The sequence below is a fragment of the Talpa europaea genome (genome assembly GCF_964194135.1).
Source record: "Talpa europaea genome assembly, chromosome: 7".
NCBI lineage: Eukaryota > Metazoa > Chordata > Mammalia > Eulipotyphla > Talpidae > Talpa > Talpa europaea.
Window position 1 is genome coordinate 123,075,533 of NC_140074.1, and position 21,947 is coordinate 123,097,479.

At 38.8% G+C, this 21,947-nt stretch overlaps 1 protein-coding gene across 1 annotated transcript in view; it reads right to left on the reverse strand.

Moving 5' to 3' along the window:
* Positions 1-21,947, reverse strand: part of NSF (N-ethylmaleimide sensitive factor, vesicle fusing ATPase) — a gene marked incomplete at its 5' end in the record, with an annotated part of 136,043 nt that overhangs the window by 24,310 nt on the left and 89,786 nt on the right. Inside the window, 4 exon segments of the mRNA XM_084238538.1 lie at positions 1,933-1,999; positions 14,724-14,857; positions 17,419-17,575; positions 21,156-21,251. Coding sequence (XP_084094664.1) covers positions 1,933-1,999; positions 14,724-14,857; positions 17,419-17,575; positions 21,156-21,251 — 454 coding nt within the window.

Genomic DNA, 21,947 nt, shown 5'->3' on the forward strand with positions numbered 1-21,947 from the left:
AGAAAATGGGTAGAGGAAATGTCAAGCAGTTATAACATAAGTATGGCATTTCAGTGTCACTGAAGTGATAGTAGAGCCACTAAGATTGGTCCTCAGATAGAGACGAACAAAGAACTTTCTAATAGAACTTTTGACTTGTTAAACTCCTAACAATCCTTCAAAACTCAGCACAAATGACACCTACTCAACTTCCTCTGTGTATTGCAGATGCGCCTGGCCTTGTGTTTAGAGCTACCTTCAGGCATTGGGAGTCAAAAGTGATCCTTTCTTTTTCTGACTCTCCAGAACATAAGGTACAGTCTACATTGCATCAATTTTTTGCCAGTATATGTTATAATGACAGACAGCAATTTTTCCCCTGAACCCTAACTATCTAGCACAGTAATAAGAATTCTCAGCAAATGCTTGCTGAATAAATGAACAAGTATAGATAATAACTATTCATACGAGTGAAAATATAGTCTGAGGGCACACATTCCTGACATAATGGTGTTGCTATGACCACACATCTCAATTGTGTTTAGATAAAGGAATTTACACAGAGCTATGAGTATGTGCCTAAGAGCTTTTAAAGAAATAATCCTATAAACTGGACTGAAATGTATCAAAAATAGCAGACCAAAAACCTAAGTCAGTAGATAAAACTATCAATTTAAGAAGACCTCACAGATATACCTGCTTTTGCTTTATAGCAAACATTTTTCTAGGAAGCAGGAATATAAATAACAGCACCTAAAGCTAGTCTGGAAATCCTGGGGGAAATGCAGTAAGAACAATTAAATTGAAATCATCACTGCACATTACGGATAGCTTAAGGAAGAAGGAATTATTGAGGTGTTGGATAGTATTTTCAGAGGTTAATTATTATGTCACCAGATGGGATCAATTTCAATAGAGTTTATTCCAGCATCCTACATCGCCATTTGCTGGATTTATTCCAGATTTATCTAATTTTTGCACTGAAATGAAATGTAAGAGTAACAACACTTTTCTGTCATTTATTTGTAAATTACAACTTCTGAGCTGAGGGCAGGGACTGTCCCAAAGATGACTAGGGCAGTCCTTGCAGGAGTACCCTTAAACAGAGGAGATACTTTGAAAAATTACCACAGAGCACTTTTATTTGTTGTTTGTTTGTTTATTTATTTATTTTTAAAGATTTATTTATTTTTATACAAGAACTGGGATAAAGCCAGAGGTGCGGGAGGATGAGAGGATTCACCAGAGACAGAGTGGGGAGCAGAACAGGCAGATGAACCGAAATACACTGCTGAGGGGAGCAGCGGGTGAGACAGGAGAGGTCTGCTGCACCATGTGTGTTTCTCCCTGGCCAGCCGGGAATTGAACAGGTGCTGCAGAGGCTGTGGACAGCTTCACAGCGCTGCGCTAAACCCGCTGCGCCACCAGGGAGCCCCACACAAAGCACTTTGAAACTTTAGAATGTTTTCAACATTGTTATCCGATTTTTGTCTCCACGATTTCTTTGTGGAATAAGTAAATAAGTGAAATATAGTCTCTGATAAGAACAGAAACTGAGGTACAAGGAGTTTGCAACTTTTGTCCTCAGTGTTGCAGCTAAGTTTAGCTATCACTCCTATCCTAACCCTTCTTTCCTTAGTTCTGTCCAAGTCACACGTGTAGCTCAGAGGTCCCAAATAACAAATACATCCATCAGCAAAAATTACTAATCATTTATTGTGGGCAGGGAACCTTGTGAAGACACAAGGCCGCTTACAGGAAAGCAGTTAATGTTATGGTCATAAGTCATTACTGACTTCAGATATAAGAGGTGATGCTGTATTTCTCCATAAGACAAAGAAAGGTACTCCTGTTGTCCTGTAGTTCATAAATCCCCATTACTTTTCTCTTGTGATTTGTGAAACATTAGCTATAATGTGCAAAGGTGGTATAATGGCAAAACTTAGGACTCACCAAGCAGTCTCTCAATGTCATCCACAACCACACAACTGAGCTGGGATTTGTATGCATCATCAAAGATCTGTAAGAAAGCAAAACCATTTATTATCTCAGTGTCCTCCATAATTATGATTTCCAAGAAGATAGAACTATAGTCCTTATGCAATGTCTAAAGCATAGTAAACAACACCAAATTTCAGACTACACTAAATTAGAATTTAATAGGTAATAGGATTTTAGAACTGAAAGAGTCCATGCAACTTAAAAGTGAGAACATTGAGGCCCAAAGCAATTAAATGACTTGCCCAGGACGGCACAACTGCTCAGGTGGCTGACAAGAAACAGGCTGTTTCCAGCCCCAGAAGCTGACTGTGTCACATCTGGGCACGCCAAGGAGCAGCTGTCATTAATCAACAGGCAAATCCCATCAAGTCGATCACAATGGTCTCTCTTATCTATGTGCACATGACCTCAGTGTTGTGACTCAAGAGCTAGATGGAGTCACATGGGATGTGCAGAATAAAGTTGGATGTCACTTTATTATCTGTAAGAATTATGGTCCTGCTAAGCAAGAATAACATGGAATGAACAGAGGTCCATCAACTCAAATCAGACCATAATGTGAAAATGTTTACAAGAGAATTAAAGTTGGGTATAAAAGATCAGAGAGATATGATTCTATCTTTGGAACTAGTGAGAAGATAACAGTATGTTGTTTTAAGACAGTCAGAGAAGGGCCTCCCCGGTGGCGCAGCGGTTGAGCGCTGGGTTGCGAAGCTGCCCCGCGGCCTCTGCGGCGCCGGTTCGATCCCCGGCTGCTCCCCGGCCACCGGAGGAGGGTCCCACATGGCGCGCAGACCTCTCCTGCCGCCCGCTGCTCCCCTCAGCAGTGTACTTCGGTCCTTCTGCCTGCTCTGCTCCCCGCTCTGGCTCTGGTGAATTCTCTCACCCTCCTGCGCTTCTGACTGTACCCAGTGCATGTATAAACAAAACAAACAAACAGACCAGCAAACAAATAAATAAAGCATGCCTCTATACAAAAAAAAAAAAAAAAAAAAAAAAAAAAAAAAAAAATTTAAAAAAAAAAAAAAAAAAAAAGACAGTCAGAGAAATGCAATTAAAGCACATAGTGAGGGAAGTTGTTAGATCCTGATCATGTAGCAATTTCAATTCCAAGTGATACAGAAGAATTAATTTATATGTAAGTTGAAAATAAGTTTCCGAGATTTTGAAATCAACGTTTTTGTAAATGTTGGGCAAGTTCCTCTTCCAGCAACTCAAATTAGGGCTCAGTATATCTCATAGGTGCCATTTGTAAGAATTAATTCTTGTGTCTCACCCCAGTCTCTCTGGTTGATAAATAACCTCAGTGCACCAAGATGATAACTCCTCCCCATATCTTGCATGGGATGACATAATATTTCTTGGAGGGCATCTTTTAAGTGTACAAGATTAAGAGTTGAATATAGGAAGAAAGTAAGGCAAACTTACAATGTTAATATTTTTCATACTAAGCTTATTTATTTATTTTATATAATTCTTACATCTTTTTTCATCTTTGCACAATGTATGCATTTTCATTTTGGTTATATTCCCCATACAGTTGCACCTCCCCCTTATTTTGACTCTAGTCCTTCCTTTCCTCCCCCCTCCTCCCCCCCACCCTCTGTAGTGTGTCTCTGGTTTATAGTTGCTTGTAGATTTTGATTTTTACTTTGTATTGATTAGTCTTTTTCCTGGTCTCTTATTTAGGTTTTCTAAATTCCTTCTATGAGTGAGACCATCCGGTATTTTTCTTATTCTTTCTGACTTATTTTGCTGAGCATGATCCCTTCTAGCTCCATCCATGTTGCTGCAAACTGCCTATGTACATGCAAAAGAATGAAGCTTGACCACTACCTCACACCATGCACAAAAACCAACTCAAAATGGATTAAAGAACTAGACATAAGACCTGAAACCATAAAATACATAGAAGAAAATATAGGCGAAACACTACATGACATGCACATCAAAGACATCTTTACAAACACATCACCCAAAGCAGTGATAGTGAAGGCAAAGATAAACAGCTGGGACTACATCAAATTAAAAGCTTCTGCACAGCAAAAGAGACAATAACCAAAACAAAGAGAAACCCCACCGACTGGGAGAACATTTTTGCACACAACACTAACGATAAAGGACTGATCACAAAAATCTATTTACTTATTTTTAAATATTTATTTAGGCATAAAAGAACTGGGGTACAGGCCAGAGGTGCAGGGGTAAGAGGATTCACTAGAGACAGAGTGGGGAGCAGAACAGGCAGCCTGACTAAAATACACTGCTGAGGGGAGCAGCAGGCAAGACAGGAGAGGTCTGCTGTGCCATGTGGGTCACCTCCCTAATCAGCTGTGGAACTTGTGTTGCAGTGGCTGCAGATAGTTTCATAGAGCTGAGACTTAACCCCTTGAGCCACCAGGGAGGGCCCCTATTTCTCATACTAAGTTTAAAGACAACTTGTGCATACTTGATCTTTAAAGGATTTGTAGCAATTAAGAAAATTTACCATAATAGATTAGCATTGCTAGTTCAGCTTAAAATATATATGTAAATAATTTTATAAACTTTTCTGAAAAGATAATTTTAATAGTGGATAATCTGAGAGCCACCATATTTGTATTAGTTTTAAAAAATTTTTTTTTTAAGATTTACTTGTTCATTTATACAAGCACTGGGTACAGTCAGAAGCACAGGGTGGGGTGTGTGTGTGTGTGTGTGTGTGTGTGTGTGTGAATTCACCAGAGCCAGAGCGGGGAACAGAACAGGCAGACTGACGAAATAAACGGCTGAGGGGAGCAGTGGGCGCAGCAGGAGAGGTTTGCTGAGCCATGTGGGACCCTCGCCAGCGGCCGGGGATTGAACCGGCGCTGCAGACTGTGGGCAGCTTCGCAGCCCAGCGCTCAACTGTTGCGCCACCAGGGGAGGCCCTAGTTTTAAATTATTAATAAATAACTGTAACTCTAGCTTTACTTTGAAACTCAGAATGAGGGAAGCAGGTCAATTGTTTGCCCAGCATTAATTAATTAAAAAAGAAAGTAAAATATTTTCAATGTGTAAATATAGTTTAAAATATTTTTAAAAATTTAATTAAGTTATAAAAGTTCCCTTTTAAATAATTGCTAAATTTTACTAAACTTACAAATAGAGTAAGTGATGTACAGGTGGCTTTCGAAAAAGTTTTAGGTTTTTCTTTTGTATTGAAAAACTAGGCTTTAAACTATATATATAACTTCAATATCTTGACTTTTAATTTTTTACATTTTAAATTAGCTACACATGGTCTTTCCCAGGCTCAAAGTCATCCTCAAAGACGCAAGGAAAAAAACCCAGCAAAACAAAACAATTGATGTTGACAAGTTCTGCCACAACAAACTGTACGTTCTTTAAGATAGGACTTATGTTCTTCAGTATTACGTTTTCAGGGTCAGAAACCTGTGTTAAATGAATATCTGTTATATGCCTGCAGGAGACAAGGCCCCTGCTGCTTTCCTCTCCCACATTATGTTTCCCTACTTGATTGCGAGGTCCATAAAAACTTCACTGGTGGTACGTCCAGTACCCAGCACAGGACAGTATTTAGTTAAGACATCTGGTCAGTAGATTAACGGTCAGTAGATTAATTGAATGCCATAGTGCCATAAGCCACTCATCTCTTCTCTGGAATAGCATTCTGTACATTGTGTCTATATCACAGTTCATTGTATTCCTCCCTTACTATACTAGTGGTAAGCCCTTTGAAGGCACTATTTTAATTTTCTCTGTATCCTCACATCATTTAATATAATGTCTTATCAGAAAGTAATCAATAAATATTTACTGAAAATTATGTTTAAATTTACACATTTTAAATGCAAGTAGAAACATCAAGTCCGTCATGGAGATGTCCCACATCGGGGCATGGAGGTCACCCTCATTCATGAGCAGGGATGAGATTGTGGGGGAGAAAGAGTGGAGGGAAGAGGAATAAAGGGTTAAATAAATAAAAGTTAAATAAAATAAAGGTAAAATCTTGAAGTGTTGCTCTATTTGTTCATTCAACAAATATTTTTGAATTCCTATAATACGTCAAGCATCAATGAAGGCAATGAAGAGAGTCATGAATAAGACAAATGTGATGCATGATTCACCATATTTCCTTTATCCTGCCTTTCCTATTGTGAAATTATGTGAGCTGGAACTTCTATGACCTATTTGCTTGAGTATTTGAGAAACAACAGTGAGCAGCGCTCCCCCTAACCATGACAGACATGTAATATTAGCAAGACATAAACTTTGTTGGGTTAATCTGCTGAGATATTGGGGTTCTTCATTTTTGCAGCAAAACTTAGCCTGCCCTGACTGACATTAGAGCTTACAGAGTCAACAATGGTCTCCTAAACTCAGAAAGTGACATTTAATCTGACACACAAAGAATGAACCAGTGCAAAACAGTTCTAAAGCAGAGCATGATGAATACTAGGAGGCACAGAGATGAGAAGATTGAAGAGCACCACAGAATTGACATATAGTCAGTCAGAATAAAAGTGAAGAGATGTTGTTATGACATGTGTGGGGAGTAGTGGGCAAGAGATGAAGCAAAAGAGGGGATGAAGGAGCCTGGATGTGAAGTATCTTATAAATTTCATCAGTTGAAACATTACTGTGAGGACTACAATGTCACTGAAGGGCTTAAAGTAATGGACCAACATGTCAGGTTCATGACTTAGAGGCATTTTTCTCCCTGAGGTACAGAAAAGTGTCAGAGAGCTGTAGCAGTTGTTTGAGAGTATAGATTCCAGGTGAAAGATAATGGCAGCCCATAAGTGGGGAGGGGAGTGGTGAACCAATGGGTGTGGTGATGAGGAGAAACTGTGGCCAAGGATCATTCCTAGTTTGGCAAATGAAATGAACAGAGGAACTGCTGCTTTGGGGGTGGACTGTGGGTGCATTTAAAGAGCTGGTAGAGAAAAGCACTTCAGCTCTTCCTCTCTCAAGACAAAGGGAAAAATAAGAGGAATAGGATATGGACTTTAGCATTTACTACAAATAGTGTCTCCTGTTGACTTTGGGTGCTGAATTCAAGACAATGAAAACGTTTAAAAGTAGTTCCACAGTGGTTCTTTACTATTTTTTAAAGACTGAACCAAAACAGCATTCAAGGCGGTATCCTATAAATTCAGGGGGCTGTTCAGGAAGCATTGAAAATAGCGTTTCAAAACATCTCAGAATTCTACTAAAGGCTCAGCAGCCACGTAAGTCTTTCAGGTTGCAATAGTGTGGATTAGAGCCCCCCCCCCCCCCCCCCCCCCCCCCCCGTCTGGGATGCCACAGACTGGCTACTTGCATAGTAGAGACTTGCTACTCTACATTTTTCTTGAATTAACCCTTCTCCTTTTCTGAAAACAGAGTAGAGCTTCCCTGGCTACAGGGGCCTCATTAGGACATTGCTTGGCTTTTAACTAATGATAAATGGTTATGTAGTCTCACAGAGCCTGTGATTCAGGTACCATGACAAATCACGCCACAGTTGACTGCCTATAATACAGGCTACCTATAACACTTCAGAAGAAAAATACCTACAGCAGCCATTTAATGTACTTTTTTGTTGTTGTTGTTTTACCGACAGCTCTTAATGTACTAATTACTGCCACGGGGAAAGGAGCACCCATGGGTAACTCTCTTAACAACGTACTAACCGTGACACAGGCTGTGCAATTCCAGTTGCAACTTGACCAGTTTCAAGTAGCACCTCTGCCCTAATTTAAATGCACACACCCCTCTCACTTCTTTCATGCACATTCTTTGCCTTATCTAGTCACTAGTGTAATATCAAGTCATCACTCTTCCCTGAGACCCATGTTCCCTGCCTCGTCTCCTCACTCCTTTTCATTCCGGGCTTCCTGGCCCAGGCCCCACAGAAAGTTGACTAAGAAGGTGCTCAGATTCGGTTGGCAAGTGCCCGAGATCAGCAGCCAGACAAAAATCTATGTGAGGTATATACATGCTGAACTGGGAAGTTCTTCCTCAACTTTAGGCAGATAAACCCCCAAAGGACGAGAGGTACTAGAAGGAAACATGGAAAAGAAGCAAAATCATCCAAATTGCCCCAGCCAGAAGACAACTGAAGGGCAAACTTGCCACCAGCAACAGCACACAGCAGTTCCTGCTCTACATCAAATGAGGCCAAAACAACAGTCAGCCAGGTGGGCTGCAGTGGAGCTAATGGTTGCATCTTATAGACTCTTAAAAAAATTAATTTAAATTCTGTTCCTCTCATTTAGTAAGATAAAAGTATGATATTCAAGCCTTTTCTTGTTGGAGAGGTTATCAGTCGGGGATCATACTAAGTTATCATGCAAACCAGGACACTTGAAAGGGGGGAGCTGTTAATGATCACGCTGCAGCAACAGGTAAAAACCAGGATTGCTCAAAGCAGATTGGAATGTATGGTCATCCTCATTTTATCAGGGAGTTTCCTGCACAGCAAGTAGAACTGTCAGTATCTACGTGTGTGCAGGGTCTTAGAGTTAGATGAGGAGGCTGAAAGGGAAGGCTCCCGCTGCAAAGGGGCTGGGGGAGGCCAGATGCAGCCCTCAAGGACGGGCAAGCTCTCGAGGCACAGAGCCCACTCCTGGAGTCTCCAGACACGCTGGGAGCCACCTGTGTGTAGGGGAGGGGCAGCAGCTGCAGACTCCGGAGTCTGCTTGAATACAAATGGGAACATGCCAGCAGTAGCTTCGTGTTAATCCCAGTCTTTCGGAATCACAAACCACAGCAAAGCATGTTCTAAGTAGCTTCTGTCCTCCATTTTCTGTAACCACTTTAGTGATCCGAGGTAAGTGAAGCCAAATTCTCTGGTTCTTTTGGGGCTGAAAGAGTTCATCTCAGTCCTGAAGTGCTTGGCGTCAAGTACCTAGTTAGTTAGGGCTCTGATGACTTAGAAAATCCCTAATGTAGTAAATCTGTCAGCAATTAGTTGCAAGCATACTCTAATCATATTTGGTAGCATATAAAAACGTAAATGAGCAAATTCAAATACGTGCTATCAGTAATAATCTCCAGTTTCTAAAAATAACTTGGGAGTAGACCAAGCAAACATTAGCTGTCTTCTAATGAAAACTGCCTCAGGAAGTGGACCTAAACTTTTGGCAAAGCACTAAAGCTTCCTGGAATGACCTTAAAATCCCTATTTGTTCTCCCTGCTTTTCAGGAAAAATTTGTACATTTTCAGATAACACAAGCCACAGAGTGGGGTATTCTTACTAATACAAAATGTCACAAGGTCTGAAAGTCCTGCTGAAGATCTGTACCATCCTCTTTTGCGGTCCAAACACACAAATGCCGAAAGACAGTGTAATAAACAAAACACCAGCAAGCATGTCCCTCCCTGGCCTCCTCTTCAGGGGCACGTAGACACTTCTGGAGTGTCAACTTCTCTCTGTAAATACATGCACAAACTTCAGCAAATCAGCTACATGATATATTAGGATGTTAACCAAAAACATCCAAATTCTGTTGCTTAGTAACTGCTGTCAAAAGATCCAATTTCCAGCTTTGCTCTTTGTATGGACTAAACCATGAAAAGAGGAGGATTAGGTACCAAGATTCTGTTCTGTGCAGACTACAATTTGCAGTGGGATTTACAGGAGGATATTCAAAGAAGATTATTTCTTTCTTGCAAAGCTAGTGGAAAGGAAAATTTCTTCCATTAATTTTCAGTCCTTTAAAAACAAGACTATATTATCTGATTAATGGGGATCGTTTTATAAATCACTGATATTTTATCTTAATTTTGTTCGATCAATTTAGTCACATAGATTGTTCTCTGTATTGTGTACTTGGCAAGCATCAAGATTAGGTAATTAGTTAAAATCAAATTCTCCTGCTTTGTTCTTTTTGTTCATTTAGTAACACTAACAGAACTACTAAAATAGATATTTTTTAAAAGTATACATGTAAAAAACAGAGGAAGAAATTAAAATTTTAAAATAGGATGAAACTGGGGAAACAAAAATGGGGGAAGAGATCTGTGAATACTTTAAATATCTTAATAAAACATATAGTGTCCTCACACTTCCAGAATGTGAGGAAAATACCTCCCACAGACTTTCGCAGTATTGGGGAGCTTATCCATGGAGAGAGGATTTTTCAAGCAAATTAGAGACATACAAGGTGAATTTTAAATTAGTTGAGAATAAACCACTTTCATTTATTTTAGCACCATCCATATGTGAACAAGAAGCAGTAACTTAATTACAGTGAAATCTTAGGTACTCATTAAAGCTATCATAATGGTCCTTCCTGCTAACAAAAACCCTCCTTGGTTTAAGTAATGAAATGGTATATTAAAATATTCTATGAATTAATTATTCAGATCACTCCCTTTTAATAAAATTAATGTGTTCTATCTGAGTTTCACAAACTTATTGCCATTGCAAAACATTTTGAAAAATTTTAAGGTTGAACATTTTGTATTAAAATGTAGCTGAGGGGATAATTATATGTCAATCTTTTACCTATTAAATTGGCAAAAAAAATTTTGAAAACAGCAATTGTGGATGGGAGTCTAAGGAAACTGGTATTCTCATATGCCCGCAAGTGCACAGCTTTCTGTAGATGTGGGCTTTATAAATTATTAGTGTTTTTAAGTAAGAGGATTGATAGCATATTCATATTTTTACCTTAGCAATCCCAATTCTGAGAATTTATCTTAAGGAATAACCAGAAATACATGCTTACAGTAATGTTAAGTAAAAATAATCACTACATTTTATTTTATTTATGTATAAATAAATATCATATATTTATTATATCCCAAGGCACTGCATGATACATAAAGTACCGTCTTGTTTACGTCTCATAATAACCCTATGAGGTGATTGTTAATATTATTTTCATTTTATAGGTGAGAAAATGGGCTTATAAGTTAAGTGGTTATCAGGACTGGTAAGTGTGGTGGAGCTGGAATTCAAATTCTGTTCTATTTGAATCCTAAGCCCAAGCACTCAGTCAGGACACTATGATGCTTTTTAAAGAAAAATCTAGTAAGAAAATGAGGGCAGTGATTTCCCTAGTTTGATAGCTCTACAGAATAATATTTATAATTGTGAAAAAACCTAAAAGCTAAAAAAAAAAAGGATTGTTTAAGTAGATACCATACAGCTATTAATTTAATGTGATTTGGCGATAGACTGTAATGACAATGAAAAAAAATCATAATATTTTAAGCAAAAAAAAGAATGTTTAGAACAGTGTCTGATGTGATCTCTGATACATAATGTGTGTGTGTCTGAGGAGATAAGAAAATTGAAGGTCAAATACGGCTTTATTTTTATTTTCTTCCAAGTTCTTTTCTGTATTTTTTAAATTATTTTTGTAATTAGGAAATGGTGCATTTGGTGAGGGTGAAGCACTTTTCTAAGGAAACAAATGTCCTCTCTGGGGTGAGAAAAAATTATAAATTGTGCTCTAAAGAAAAAAAAAACACAAAAGAAAACATCTTCCCATCCTTGGGAACAATGCAGGGTAGGGAGCGGTGGTGGAGGTAGGCCAGGACTACTGGAGAATGGCATTCATATTTCACTTTCAAAAGCAACCTGGAAGACTTAGCACCTTCAGACGGGTCTGAGCCCTCAGGCTTTGTCAGCCTATCATTAGACAACAATGTGAAAACTATTTGCAGGGAAAGATTTTGCAATATTTTGAGAATATTTCTAAAATACCTATGCTTCATTCTTTCCTCTGTTCTGTCCTTTAGTTACAGGGAGTAATAGCTTTTCCCCAAGAAAAATCAAAAAGTCCTCGTATGAGTTTTTTTACTGCTCAAACAAAAACAATTTTTGTGACTTGAAGGGTGCACGGTTGATCCAGACGGTGAATCATGAATCGAAACAATTTTGAATAAGCTTGTATAGACACTTATTTTTATATTCCTTAGCCTTCCACTCTTCTAAAACTCTACCTTGAAAGGCTTCAACAATTTAAAGATTAAATCATAAGTTATTAAACCATTAATTTAACCATTTAAGCCTCTAAAATCAGCACATATTACCTTCCCCCCTCAAGTCAATTTGCAAGAGATTAAAACAATAAAAATGATAATATCTCACACTTATAAAGCTGCTTTGATCTGCAGGAGCATAAAATACTTTTTAAAAATTTTATAGAAAAACTAGGACCATCCACCCACATCTCAGAGTACACCTGAGGTAGGAGCTGGCAGCTGGTGAAGAGCAGTGCAGTAATTTACCATGTGCATGGCAGACAACTGTTTTTGAACAAGTATAAGGAATAGACAAGAGCTAGCTAGGGAAGTGGAAATAGAATCAGCTGTTCGGTTAAATGGTTAAGGCTAAATGCCACAGATTCCCAGGGTTATTATTTAAATTTTCACCAGAGGAAGTAGTTTAAGGATTCCCTTTGAAGGGAGAAAAACAAAAACAACCAAATCCTACCTGGCACTAAGGAAGTTACTGGTCCTCGTTACTCTGTCCAGATGTCCCCAGGAAGGACAGTCATAGAAGAGACTGACCATGATATTTTAAGTTCTGGTGTCTGGCAACATTTACCCCTCTCACACTCCATTGCAGAGATCCTTATATAGAATATTTCTTTCTTTTTTTTTTTTTTAGACAGTTTTTGTATCCCTCCTCTCCCTCTCTCCTTCTCATCTTCCCCTCCTTGTCTTTAGATCTTCCTCTTCCACCTTTTTCCTGGCAACTTTAGTGGGAGGAAAGCTTTAGTGCCATCAAAGCTTCCTTTCGACTTAGAGTCAGCGAGATCCTTCTCTGTCTTCTTCAGCCTCCTGCCTGATGTCAGCCTGTTTTTCTCTGTCACTTTAGTGAATTCACATCTCACTCACTCCTTCTCCACGTCTCTGATCAAGATGCTGGGGTTCATGGATTTCATCTTGGAATGGAATTCTTAACAGAACAGGAAGAATTCCCGGGAGTACGGGGGCATTTCCCTCAGCTGGCCCACAGTCCTTCCTCTCCTGATCATAAAGTAGTTCATCAACTTTTGCCATTTCATCAGATTTAGACTTCTCCCCAGACACTGTCTTCCACCTCGCCAGGAACTTCTTGGAGAATGCAAAATTGACAGAGACTTCTGGGCTTTTCTTCTTATGCTCTACCTGGCAGGCCTACACCAAGAAGGCCTAGGTGGACACCTCACCCTTTGGGTCACCTGTAACCATCTTGACTGTACTGTTCGCTAGTCTTAGAATATTTATCTTGACTTTTCAAGGTATATAATAGGGATTTGCCTCCATCCATGTCAAGCATGCTACCAGGTTTTCTGCAACTGGCACCAGTACGAGACTGGTTTCTCAAACTTATAACTCCAGTCATTCTATTCTGTCTTAACAAAGCGAGGGTGTGGGAGCAAGGTAAAAGAAACATGTGTACTGTCATACTGGGTGGCACCCCAATTTTCAAAGCGGCTTTCCCCTAATTCTGATTCTCCCACATCTTTTTGAGTTATAGTCAGTTCATTATCTATAAAAGATCAAACATGAAAAAAGGACTTGAGTAGCAGAAACACTTCAACTAGAGAGGACACATACTTTACTCACGACCTGGGAGTGTACAAAATTAGAACAGCCATGGAAATTCTGGCTGCCAAGTGGGAAGAAACAGCTGTTAAGAGTCTTCAGCACAGAGTTTTGTTGTTGTTGATGCTGTTTCTAGAGGGTTACCTGCTATCGCAGATGCGTTAGGTGTAACAGAGACGGACTTGGTGGTCCTACGGTGCACTCAGCTCTAGGCTCTATTTTATGTTGTTCTGACTTTTACTGATGGTTCAAAGCTGTCATAGCAAGATGGTGACAAGAGGAGCTTAGAGAATGGCAGAAGGATGAAGACTGCATCGAGCTGACTCCCACCACCATCTAATATACCACTGCCCTTTGAGGGAATTTCATTGGTCTCTTCCTGATGAATGCCTCTGCTCTGTGCAGCCTTCCCAGGCCAGGCAGGTTCATTGTTGATTCGGGCAAATGGAAAGAGAATTTTGGAGCCTTTGGTGTTTCTAACATGTCTTTAATGCTGAATCAGGGAAGCAGACACACAGGCAGACCAGCAGGCAGGGAGGCGGCAACTGAGTCCCCTAGTCCCTGCAAATCTCCCCTTTAGCTCTCCCTTCTCGGCCCAGGTATCCGTATTTAAATATGCACACCCAGTGCTCTCTGGCTTCTTGGCTCAGGTATCCATAATCATAGGTGTGCATGCCTCATGCTTGCGCTCTCGACTGCCTTAATCACATGATATCACATGCAGTAATGCAGCCTGGGAGGAAAGCAAGGCCATAGGTGGTGGCCATAGAGGCTGGCAATGGGAGGCAAAAAAGAGCCTGGGTCCTGGGTACTCCATGTTACTTACATGCTGTCCTTTCCTAAACTATATAGTCACCTTAATTGACCCAAAACAGCTGGACTTTCTACATTAATGAAAGAACTTTTAAAAAATTGTAAATGAATTTGCTAAATCTACCCAATATAAACATCAATAAAAATGAATCATGATATAAACACAGCAAAATTTAGAAGATAAAGTAACAATAATTCATTATGAGTTAAATATATCTAAAACAGCCACTGTTTCCCTCCAAATTCTACTGATAATTTTAGTAGACATGTTTTCTCTTATTTTTAGCCACTTGAGAAGAACACAGTTGGTATGGCCTTTATATACAGACACACACACACACATACATGTGTACACACACAAATACACATATACCTAAGCCACAGGGAATTAAAATGAAAGTGAGAAGTGTGATACCTTCTTCATGGCCTGACACTTGGCTGTCTCAGAAAAGCCAATCATCTTATCAGGAGAACAGATCTTGATGAAGGGGAAGTTGGACTCCTCTGCGATCTTTGCAGCTAAGGCAGTCTTCCCACTGTGAGGAGGGCCTGCGTAAGGAGATGAGCAAGTCAGGGGAATAAAGCCAACCTAAGCACAGGGGAATGAAACAAGTTTAAACTTTTATTCACAATGTACTGAGGTCTCAACTAGTTGCTCATTACCATTTTCTGACAGTTTCACAGCAGACATGTTTGCTCTTATTTATTAGCAACTAAACTTAATGAACTGATTAGCATTTTACAAAAGTATGATGAAATACATTTTCTTTCTCACATAGTCATAATCTTCTAGCTCAATGTATAAAGTGCAAGTGTTTTGTGTCTTAAAAAAAGAATGCATTCAAATGCATATCAGTAGTTATGTTATTAGTTCTATCAAACTGTCTAACAAAAATATTAATATGATCTTCGTAGATGATATTGGCAGCATGGGAAAATGCCTTATCAGAAGCGAATGTGAACCAAAAAGCTAGGAGTTTAAAGGCAACAAAATCTAGGAGCAAACTTACCTGTGTTCTGACAACCCTTCCTTCTTCCCTTCTGTGTAATGGAAGATGTGTCCCTCTTCCATCCATAAAACAATCAATTTTTTCTTCCCATCTTCTCAGGAACCTGATGTTATTGATTACACCCTCTCACCAGGAGAGGTTCACTCTCTTCCTCTTCCATGTAGTCTTTCCAATAACATGTAAACACACTTTAATCTACCTGACAGCTTAATAAAACAAAAAACCTCAACCACCCCTCAACACTATTTCTTTTCCTTTCCAAATGGAACTTCCTGAAATAATTATCTACACAGGCTGCCTTCACTCTTCACCTTCCATCCATCCTCTGGCAAACCCTATAGCTGGCTCCCACTCCTGTACATGGAACAGCTTTCTGTCAGATTCAGCAATGACCTCCATGCCACCAACAAATATCTTATCTGTTCGCCTGTAAGGAATAGCTGATACAACTGGTAACTCTCCTGTTTCTTTAAATACTTTCCTTTTCTTGGCTTCTGGGACAGCATATTCTCTTTTTCCCCCTCTTACTGCTCTGGCTATTCTTGTTTGGTCTCTTTTGTCCATTTCGCCTCCTCATTCTAGTCTCTAAATGTTGATGCACCTGGGAGATCAGTTTTAGGCCCCCTTTTCTCCTAAACCCACACCCGTCTGTGAGTGATGCCCCCTGCACTGTGGATTCGACAGCAGTCTGTGTACTGACAGTTCATGATGGTGTCCTGAACTTAGTAAACAGCATTGTTTAGCAGGCTGTGTATGCTAGAAACCTGGGGGTGAAGTTTGTAGTTATTTAGTATTTCTAAGCTTTAGCTCCCTATCTATACAATAGGGAGAACAGCAGCATCTAGCCTCATAGGATTGAAGTGAGGTTTGAATGTGATGAGATGAGCATAGTATCAGTAGAGTGACCAGCAAATAGTAAGAGTTAAAATAAGTTAGCTCAATTATAATTAACAATTAATAATTATAATACTTATGATTAATAACGTAATATTTTGTTTTAAAATACAAATTTGACCATGTCACTTTATTGCTGAAATCCCTACAAATGGCTTCCCATTGCCCATCCGATATAGTCTAATTCTTTAACAGGACTTATAAGACTTTGCATGAATTGGTTCCTGTCTACTTTAGTCTCATGTCTAGCCAATCCCCCTTTCTGTTTCAGTCTCCTTTCTACTAAGGACTCTTTCACATCCTGCTTAGAACATCCTCCCCAATTACTTTGCCCAGTCAACTTGTCTTCATCCTTCAAGTCATGGCTTAATGTTTTTCTTGCAAGGAACCCAGCATCCAGGCCTTTGGAAGGGGTTAGATTCTCATGTCCTGTAGATTTACTGAACTTTTATAGGAATCATAACTGTAAATAAATAATTTGGGAAAAGAATGTCCCTCCTTTGTATTGACTTGGTAAAATCCTAACTGATCTTTCAAGGTCTAAAAATTAAACATCACTCTAGCTTTCCTGATCACCCCCAGGCAAAGTGACTTGCATTCACATACCCCTGACACATGCACACTGTAGTCAGGAAATTGCTTACATTGACTTTTTTCATGACCAGACTAAGCCTTATGAATGTCTTTATACCTCCAGCAACTAGTTCAGTGCTGAAAACCTAGTCAGTACTCAGTGAATAGTTATTTAATTGAATTGCCATCATATAGTCTATTAAGTAACAGAAATTTATATGTAATTCCACAAGAAAATGAGTTATAATTCAAGAATAATATTCTGCCCCCCAATAAAAACTTAATTTGTGTAAATACTGGTACATAGACTGTCCTGCTGAGTTACTATTTTTAGATCATGAAGTGGTTTAGAACCAAAAATATTTCACTGTTCTGGAATGTGACAAATGGCTTTGTAAAAGTGCTGCTGCTTTTTTTTTTTTTTAAATGTCATCTCATAGGCGTGGCAGACCTCTCCTGTCCCGCCCACTGCTCCCCTCAGCAGTGCTTTCTGTCTGCCTGCTCTGCTCCCTGCTCTCTATCTGGTAAATCCTCTCACCCTCCCATGTCTCTGGCCTATACCCCAGTTCTTGTACAAAAAAAATAAAATAAATAAATCTTTAAAAAAAAATGTCATCTCATATTTTTTCTCACCTTCCAAAAGGACGCTAACCAAAGGTGTGCGGTCACTGTTTTTAGTCTGCTGAACCAGCAGCTCCCCATCTTCCAGAACTCGGGTAACTGGATCACCCCATTTGATGATACCATTCATAATGTAACTTGCATAATCCTCTTGGTTTGTGCCAAAGGCCTATGGAGGAAAGGATAATTCAAAGCATTTTGAGCATTAGTATTAACAGCAAGAGCACTTAAATTTATAAGAAATGAGTATAATTATTCCTACACACACAGTGTGTTAAGCAATATTCCCTGTTAATGTAAAAGCCCAAAAAGCAACAAAACGGTCTTGGAATTTCTCATTTATCTTTTTGCCCATTGGGGGCAAAAGTCGCTCTGTATGACTGAGTGGAATAAACAATAGATTCTAGGCTCAGATTTTATGAGCGCCCAAACCCTCGTAATCCCTGAGAAAGGGTATGTTCCAACGCGCTTGTTTCTATAAGGAGTAAGCAGACTGTGCCTTCTGCTAAGAACAAAGAGAAAAAGAGATTATGAATTAGAAATTAGAAATAGTTGGCACAGCAGACAAAGATACTATCCTAACACTCACTGTGTCATGGATTAATACTGGAATGTGGATGATCATGAGGGAATCTTTTCCACAACAGTCTGGCAGTCGGGGAAACAAGGTAAATGATACCAAGGCAAGTACATGTGAGTAAATATAAGACTCAGAAGGAGGTAGAAATGAGCAGCTATAATTAGAGATTGAAGGGTTAGGAAAAGGAAATAGAAGCAATTATTAAAAATAATTTTGTGTTCACTATCGGAGCACGAGTCATGTCCCTTTTCATTTTCAACTTCTAATTTCAAACTGTAACTCCTGCCCAACCAGCTGCCAAAAGTAGTCATAACTTTAGTACTTAACTGTACTACATTTCCACAGGGATATTAGGAGAAAAAATGAGTAATCCAACATAAAGTAAACCAACATAAAGTAAAAGGTGAGGTATAGTTTCTCAAGAAGAATTTCAAATTTTTAAAAATTGTCACATCCCTCAAAAAGTCAGTTTTTCATTACCCATATATGGAATAATTTTAACAGTTTTTTAGAAATTACATCTCACAGAAAACCATTCTTTCTAGTCCTGTCTCGGACACAGTATTCAGTGGCTTCATGTCCCTATTTTGCCACCAAAATCATCTGTTTCAGACCACTCTGGTTCTTGCATACGCTAGTGCTTTGACTTCTGAGTGCAGAGGAAAGTCTTCAGTCCTTGGCCTAAATGTAGTAAACTCACTGGCTCTGTAAGAAGGAAGAGCCTAATAAATAATGGTGAATGGCTGTTCTAAGAAATTTAATTGACTGTTGTTGTCTTTAATTATTCCAAGTATACATAAAGAGTCTCACAGTACCAGCTTTAAGATACCTGAACCAGGACCTTAGAGAAGTCAAACGAGATCTACCATATGATCCAGCAATTCCACTTCTAGGTGCCTATCTGAAGAACGTGAAAGTACTTGCATGTTCACAGTAGCACTATTTACATTAGCCAAGACAGGGAAACGACCCAAGTGCCCATCAGTGGATGACTGAATGTGGCCTAGACACACAATGGAATTCTCTCAGCTATAAAAAAAAAAATGAAATTTTGCCTTTTGTAACCATATGAATGGAACTGGAGGGGATTATACTAAATGAAATAAATCAGAACGAGAAAGACAAATGCCATGATTTCACTCATATGATAAATAAAAAGAAAAAGAAAAAGAACAGGCAAAACAAAACAAAAACAAATCCTTGGATTCTGCTAGAATTGAGGTTAGTTGGGGGAGGGATAAAGGGTGGAGGGGGTCTGGTGGACTGGGATGAAGGATTAGTAGTACTTTGGAGGTAGATGTAGTAACATGCATTTGAAGGAGAAGTGTGAACTTGTAGTCCTAAAACACGCTTTGTGTTGTAAACCAGTGTCACTACAATAAAAAAGTTATTTTAAATAAATAAATAAATCAGCCCGACCCAGAAAAAGTAATCCTCCCAGGCTATGAATGATCCTTATTTATCCCACCATTTCTTTTTTTTTTTGTTTTATCCCCCAGAGCCCTAGAATAAATGAAAGTAATTTATTACTTACTTAACTAAATTATCTTAGTTTCCCCTTCCTTACAGCCAAATCATTTTTCATTACAAAAATCTTGCAACAGATCAGTTAGGCTGGGGTCTAATATCTTTGTTAACTATTACAAATGACAATAGCAAGAGATTACACCATCTTCATGGCTCAGTAACTTTCGAAAGATAATATTTTCTATTTAAAAGTCACACAGTCAAAAAATAGGCAGGGTAAAATGAATTGACTGCTTTTCTTACAGGAGATATGTACAACAAATTACTGTCAAAAATATATAAAGAAGTTATGCTGGTTAAATAAAGATAAGGGAGGAACACGCAACAGAAAAAAAGGGGGAAATACATAAACAATATTTCATAGAATGCATATGGCCAATAAATATAGACTGAGAAATGCTTAACTTTATAAATAATCAGTGAAATGCAAATCAAGACCAAAATGAGATCCCATTTTCCATCTGACTGAATGCCAAAAGTTGTCTGATAACACCATGTTTTACACATGATGCCTTTTAATAGAATCTCTTACATTACTGGGGATTGTGTTCATTGGTTCAACCACTGGAAAAGCACTTTAAATTCCAATTGAAGTTAGACATTCATATAACCAAGAACACAGTGATTTTACTCCTAAATACATAGTGAGAGAAGCTCACCCGAGAATGCTTGTAGCAGCATTTATTTGTAATAACAAAAATTGGTAACATTCCAAATACCCATTGACAGGAAAATTAATAGTGGTAGTCACACAAGGGCGTGCTACTTGGTACTTGAAAATGAATGATGTATGTATACCTACAGGAAATCATAAGGTTGACTCTTTGTAATAAAATAGCAAGTCCGGGAAAATTACATACACTATTTTATTTTACACACCACATAGAAGAATGACAACAGTGTGTCATAAATTAAGGATTAAGATTAATCTAATTCTAGGCACCTGAGGCCCATTTAGTAAAGAAAAACAAACACACACACCTCTTTAATTTGTTTCCATGCTCATACAGGGCTCCAAACAGTGGTAATTCAAACATTAGTGTTTGTCTTAAATGAAAATGGCTTAATGACCTTATGTTGCATTCTAAAATTCCAACTATGACAGTTCAGTTTTGAGTAAACTTTTAAGAAAGTTGACACCTTTCTTTTTAAAGAGCACCGAAGATAGTTAAGTGTCTTTAGAAACCAAAGCAATTAGCAGCAGTAGTATTCAGCTAGAAAAAGGAATGCCTTGGAAGAGGTTGGAAAAAGAGAGGGAGAGAGGAGAATATGAGAGTTCATTTTAAATATCAAAATAGCAGAAATTTGGAGGATGTATTGAATTTAGGTTTCTGTAGCTTCAGACTGGATAACAAATGAAAAAACAAATTCTAGTACCATGTAAGAATAATCAGAAAGTCTCAAAATTGAATGATCTGTGTCATAATCATGAGAAATATGTCAGTAAGTATTGGTTTATTACCCAGTCATTAGAGTTATTGCACAGACATTTCTTATATTAGGTATTTCCAGTACAGAGGTTTTCAGATTTTATAAAACTACATATGATATAACTGTCCATCATCCTGGGTTAAATGGCACTCATATTTCTCCTGAATTATCACTGCTTTTTGGCCATACATCACTCAAAAGTCATACTCACTGGCTTGATATCATTCTCCAGAGAGGCAAGGAAGTCTCCTCTTGTCACCTGCAGGCTCTCTGCTTTCTCCATATCCACTTCCACTTTAGTGCTAGCCTAATTAGAAATAAAAATAAAATGTAAGGAATTCCAAGTTCTTTTTAAAGACTTATTTATTTATGCATATAAAAACTGGGGTACAGGCCAGAGGTGAGGGTGGTGAGAGGATTCACCAGAGACAGAGTGGGGAGCAGAACAGGCAGATGAACCGAAATACACTGCTGAGGGGAGCAGCGGGGAAACAGGAGAGCTCTGCTGCACCATGTGGGTAGCTCCCTGGCCAGGGATCGAACTCGTGCTGCAGTGGTTGTGGATAGCTTCATATTGCTGCACAAGGGGTTCCTTGTGCCACCAGGGAGGCCCAGGAATTCCAAGATTTAAGAATATTTTCAACCTAAGAATATAACACCCGAGGATTTAAGAAACTGTTTTCATCTCTCTCAAATTCACAAACATGTTTATATTTGCCTGAACAACCCCACTCCTAGGGCTTTATCCTATTAGTGTGTTCACAAGTGTGTACTAAGTCACATGCACCATGATACCCAAGTTACTGGGAACCACAGGAGACTGGAAGCTTCAGGAGTCTACAGAGGGGGCACCAGTGATGTGAATTATGATACATCTGTATCAAAGAACACTTGAGAAAAAGTGTTTCAAAATGAGGCAGGAGGAGGAGAACATACCTACAGAGGAGGGGCTCTAAAAACTGTAGTTCTCATCCTCAGCTTTGTATCAGAAAATTCCTTAGCG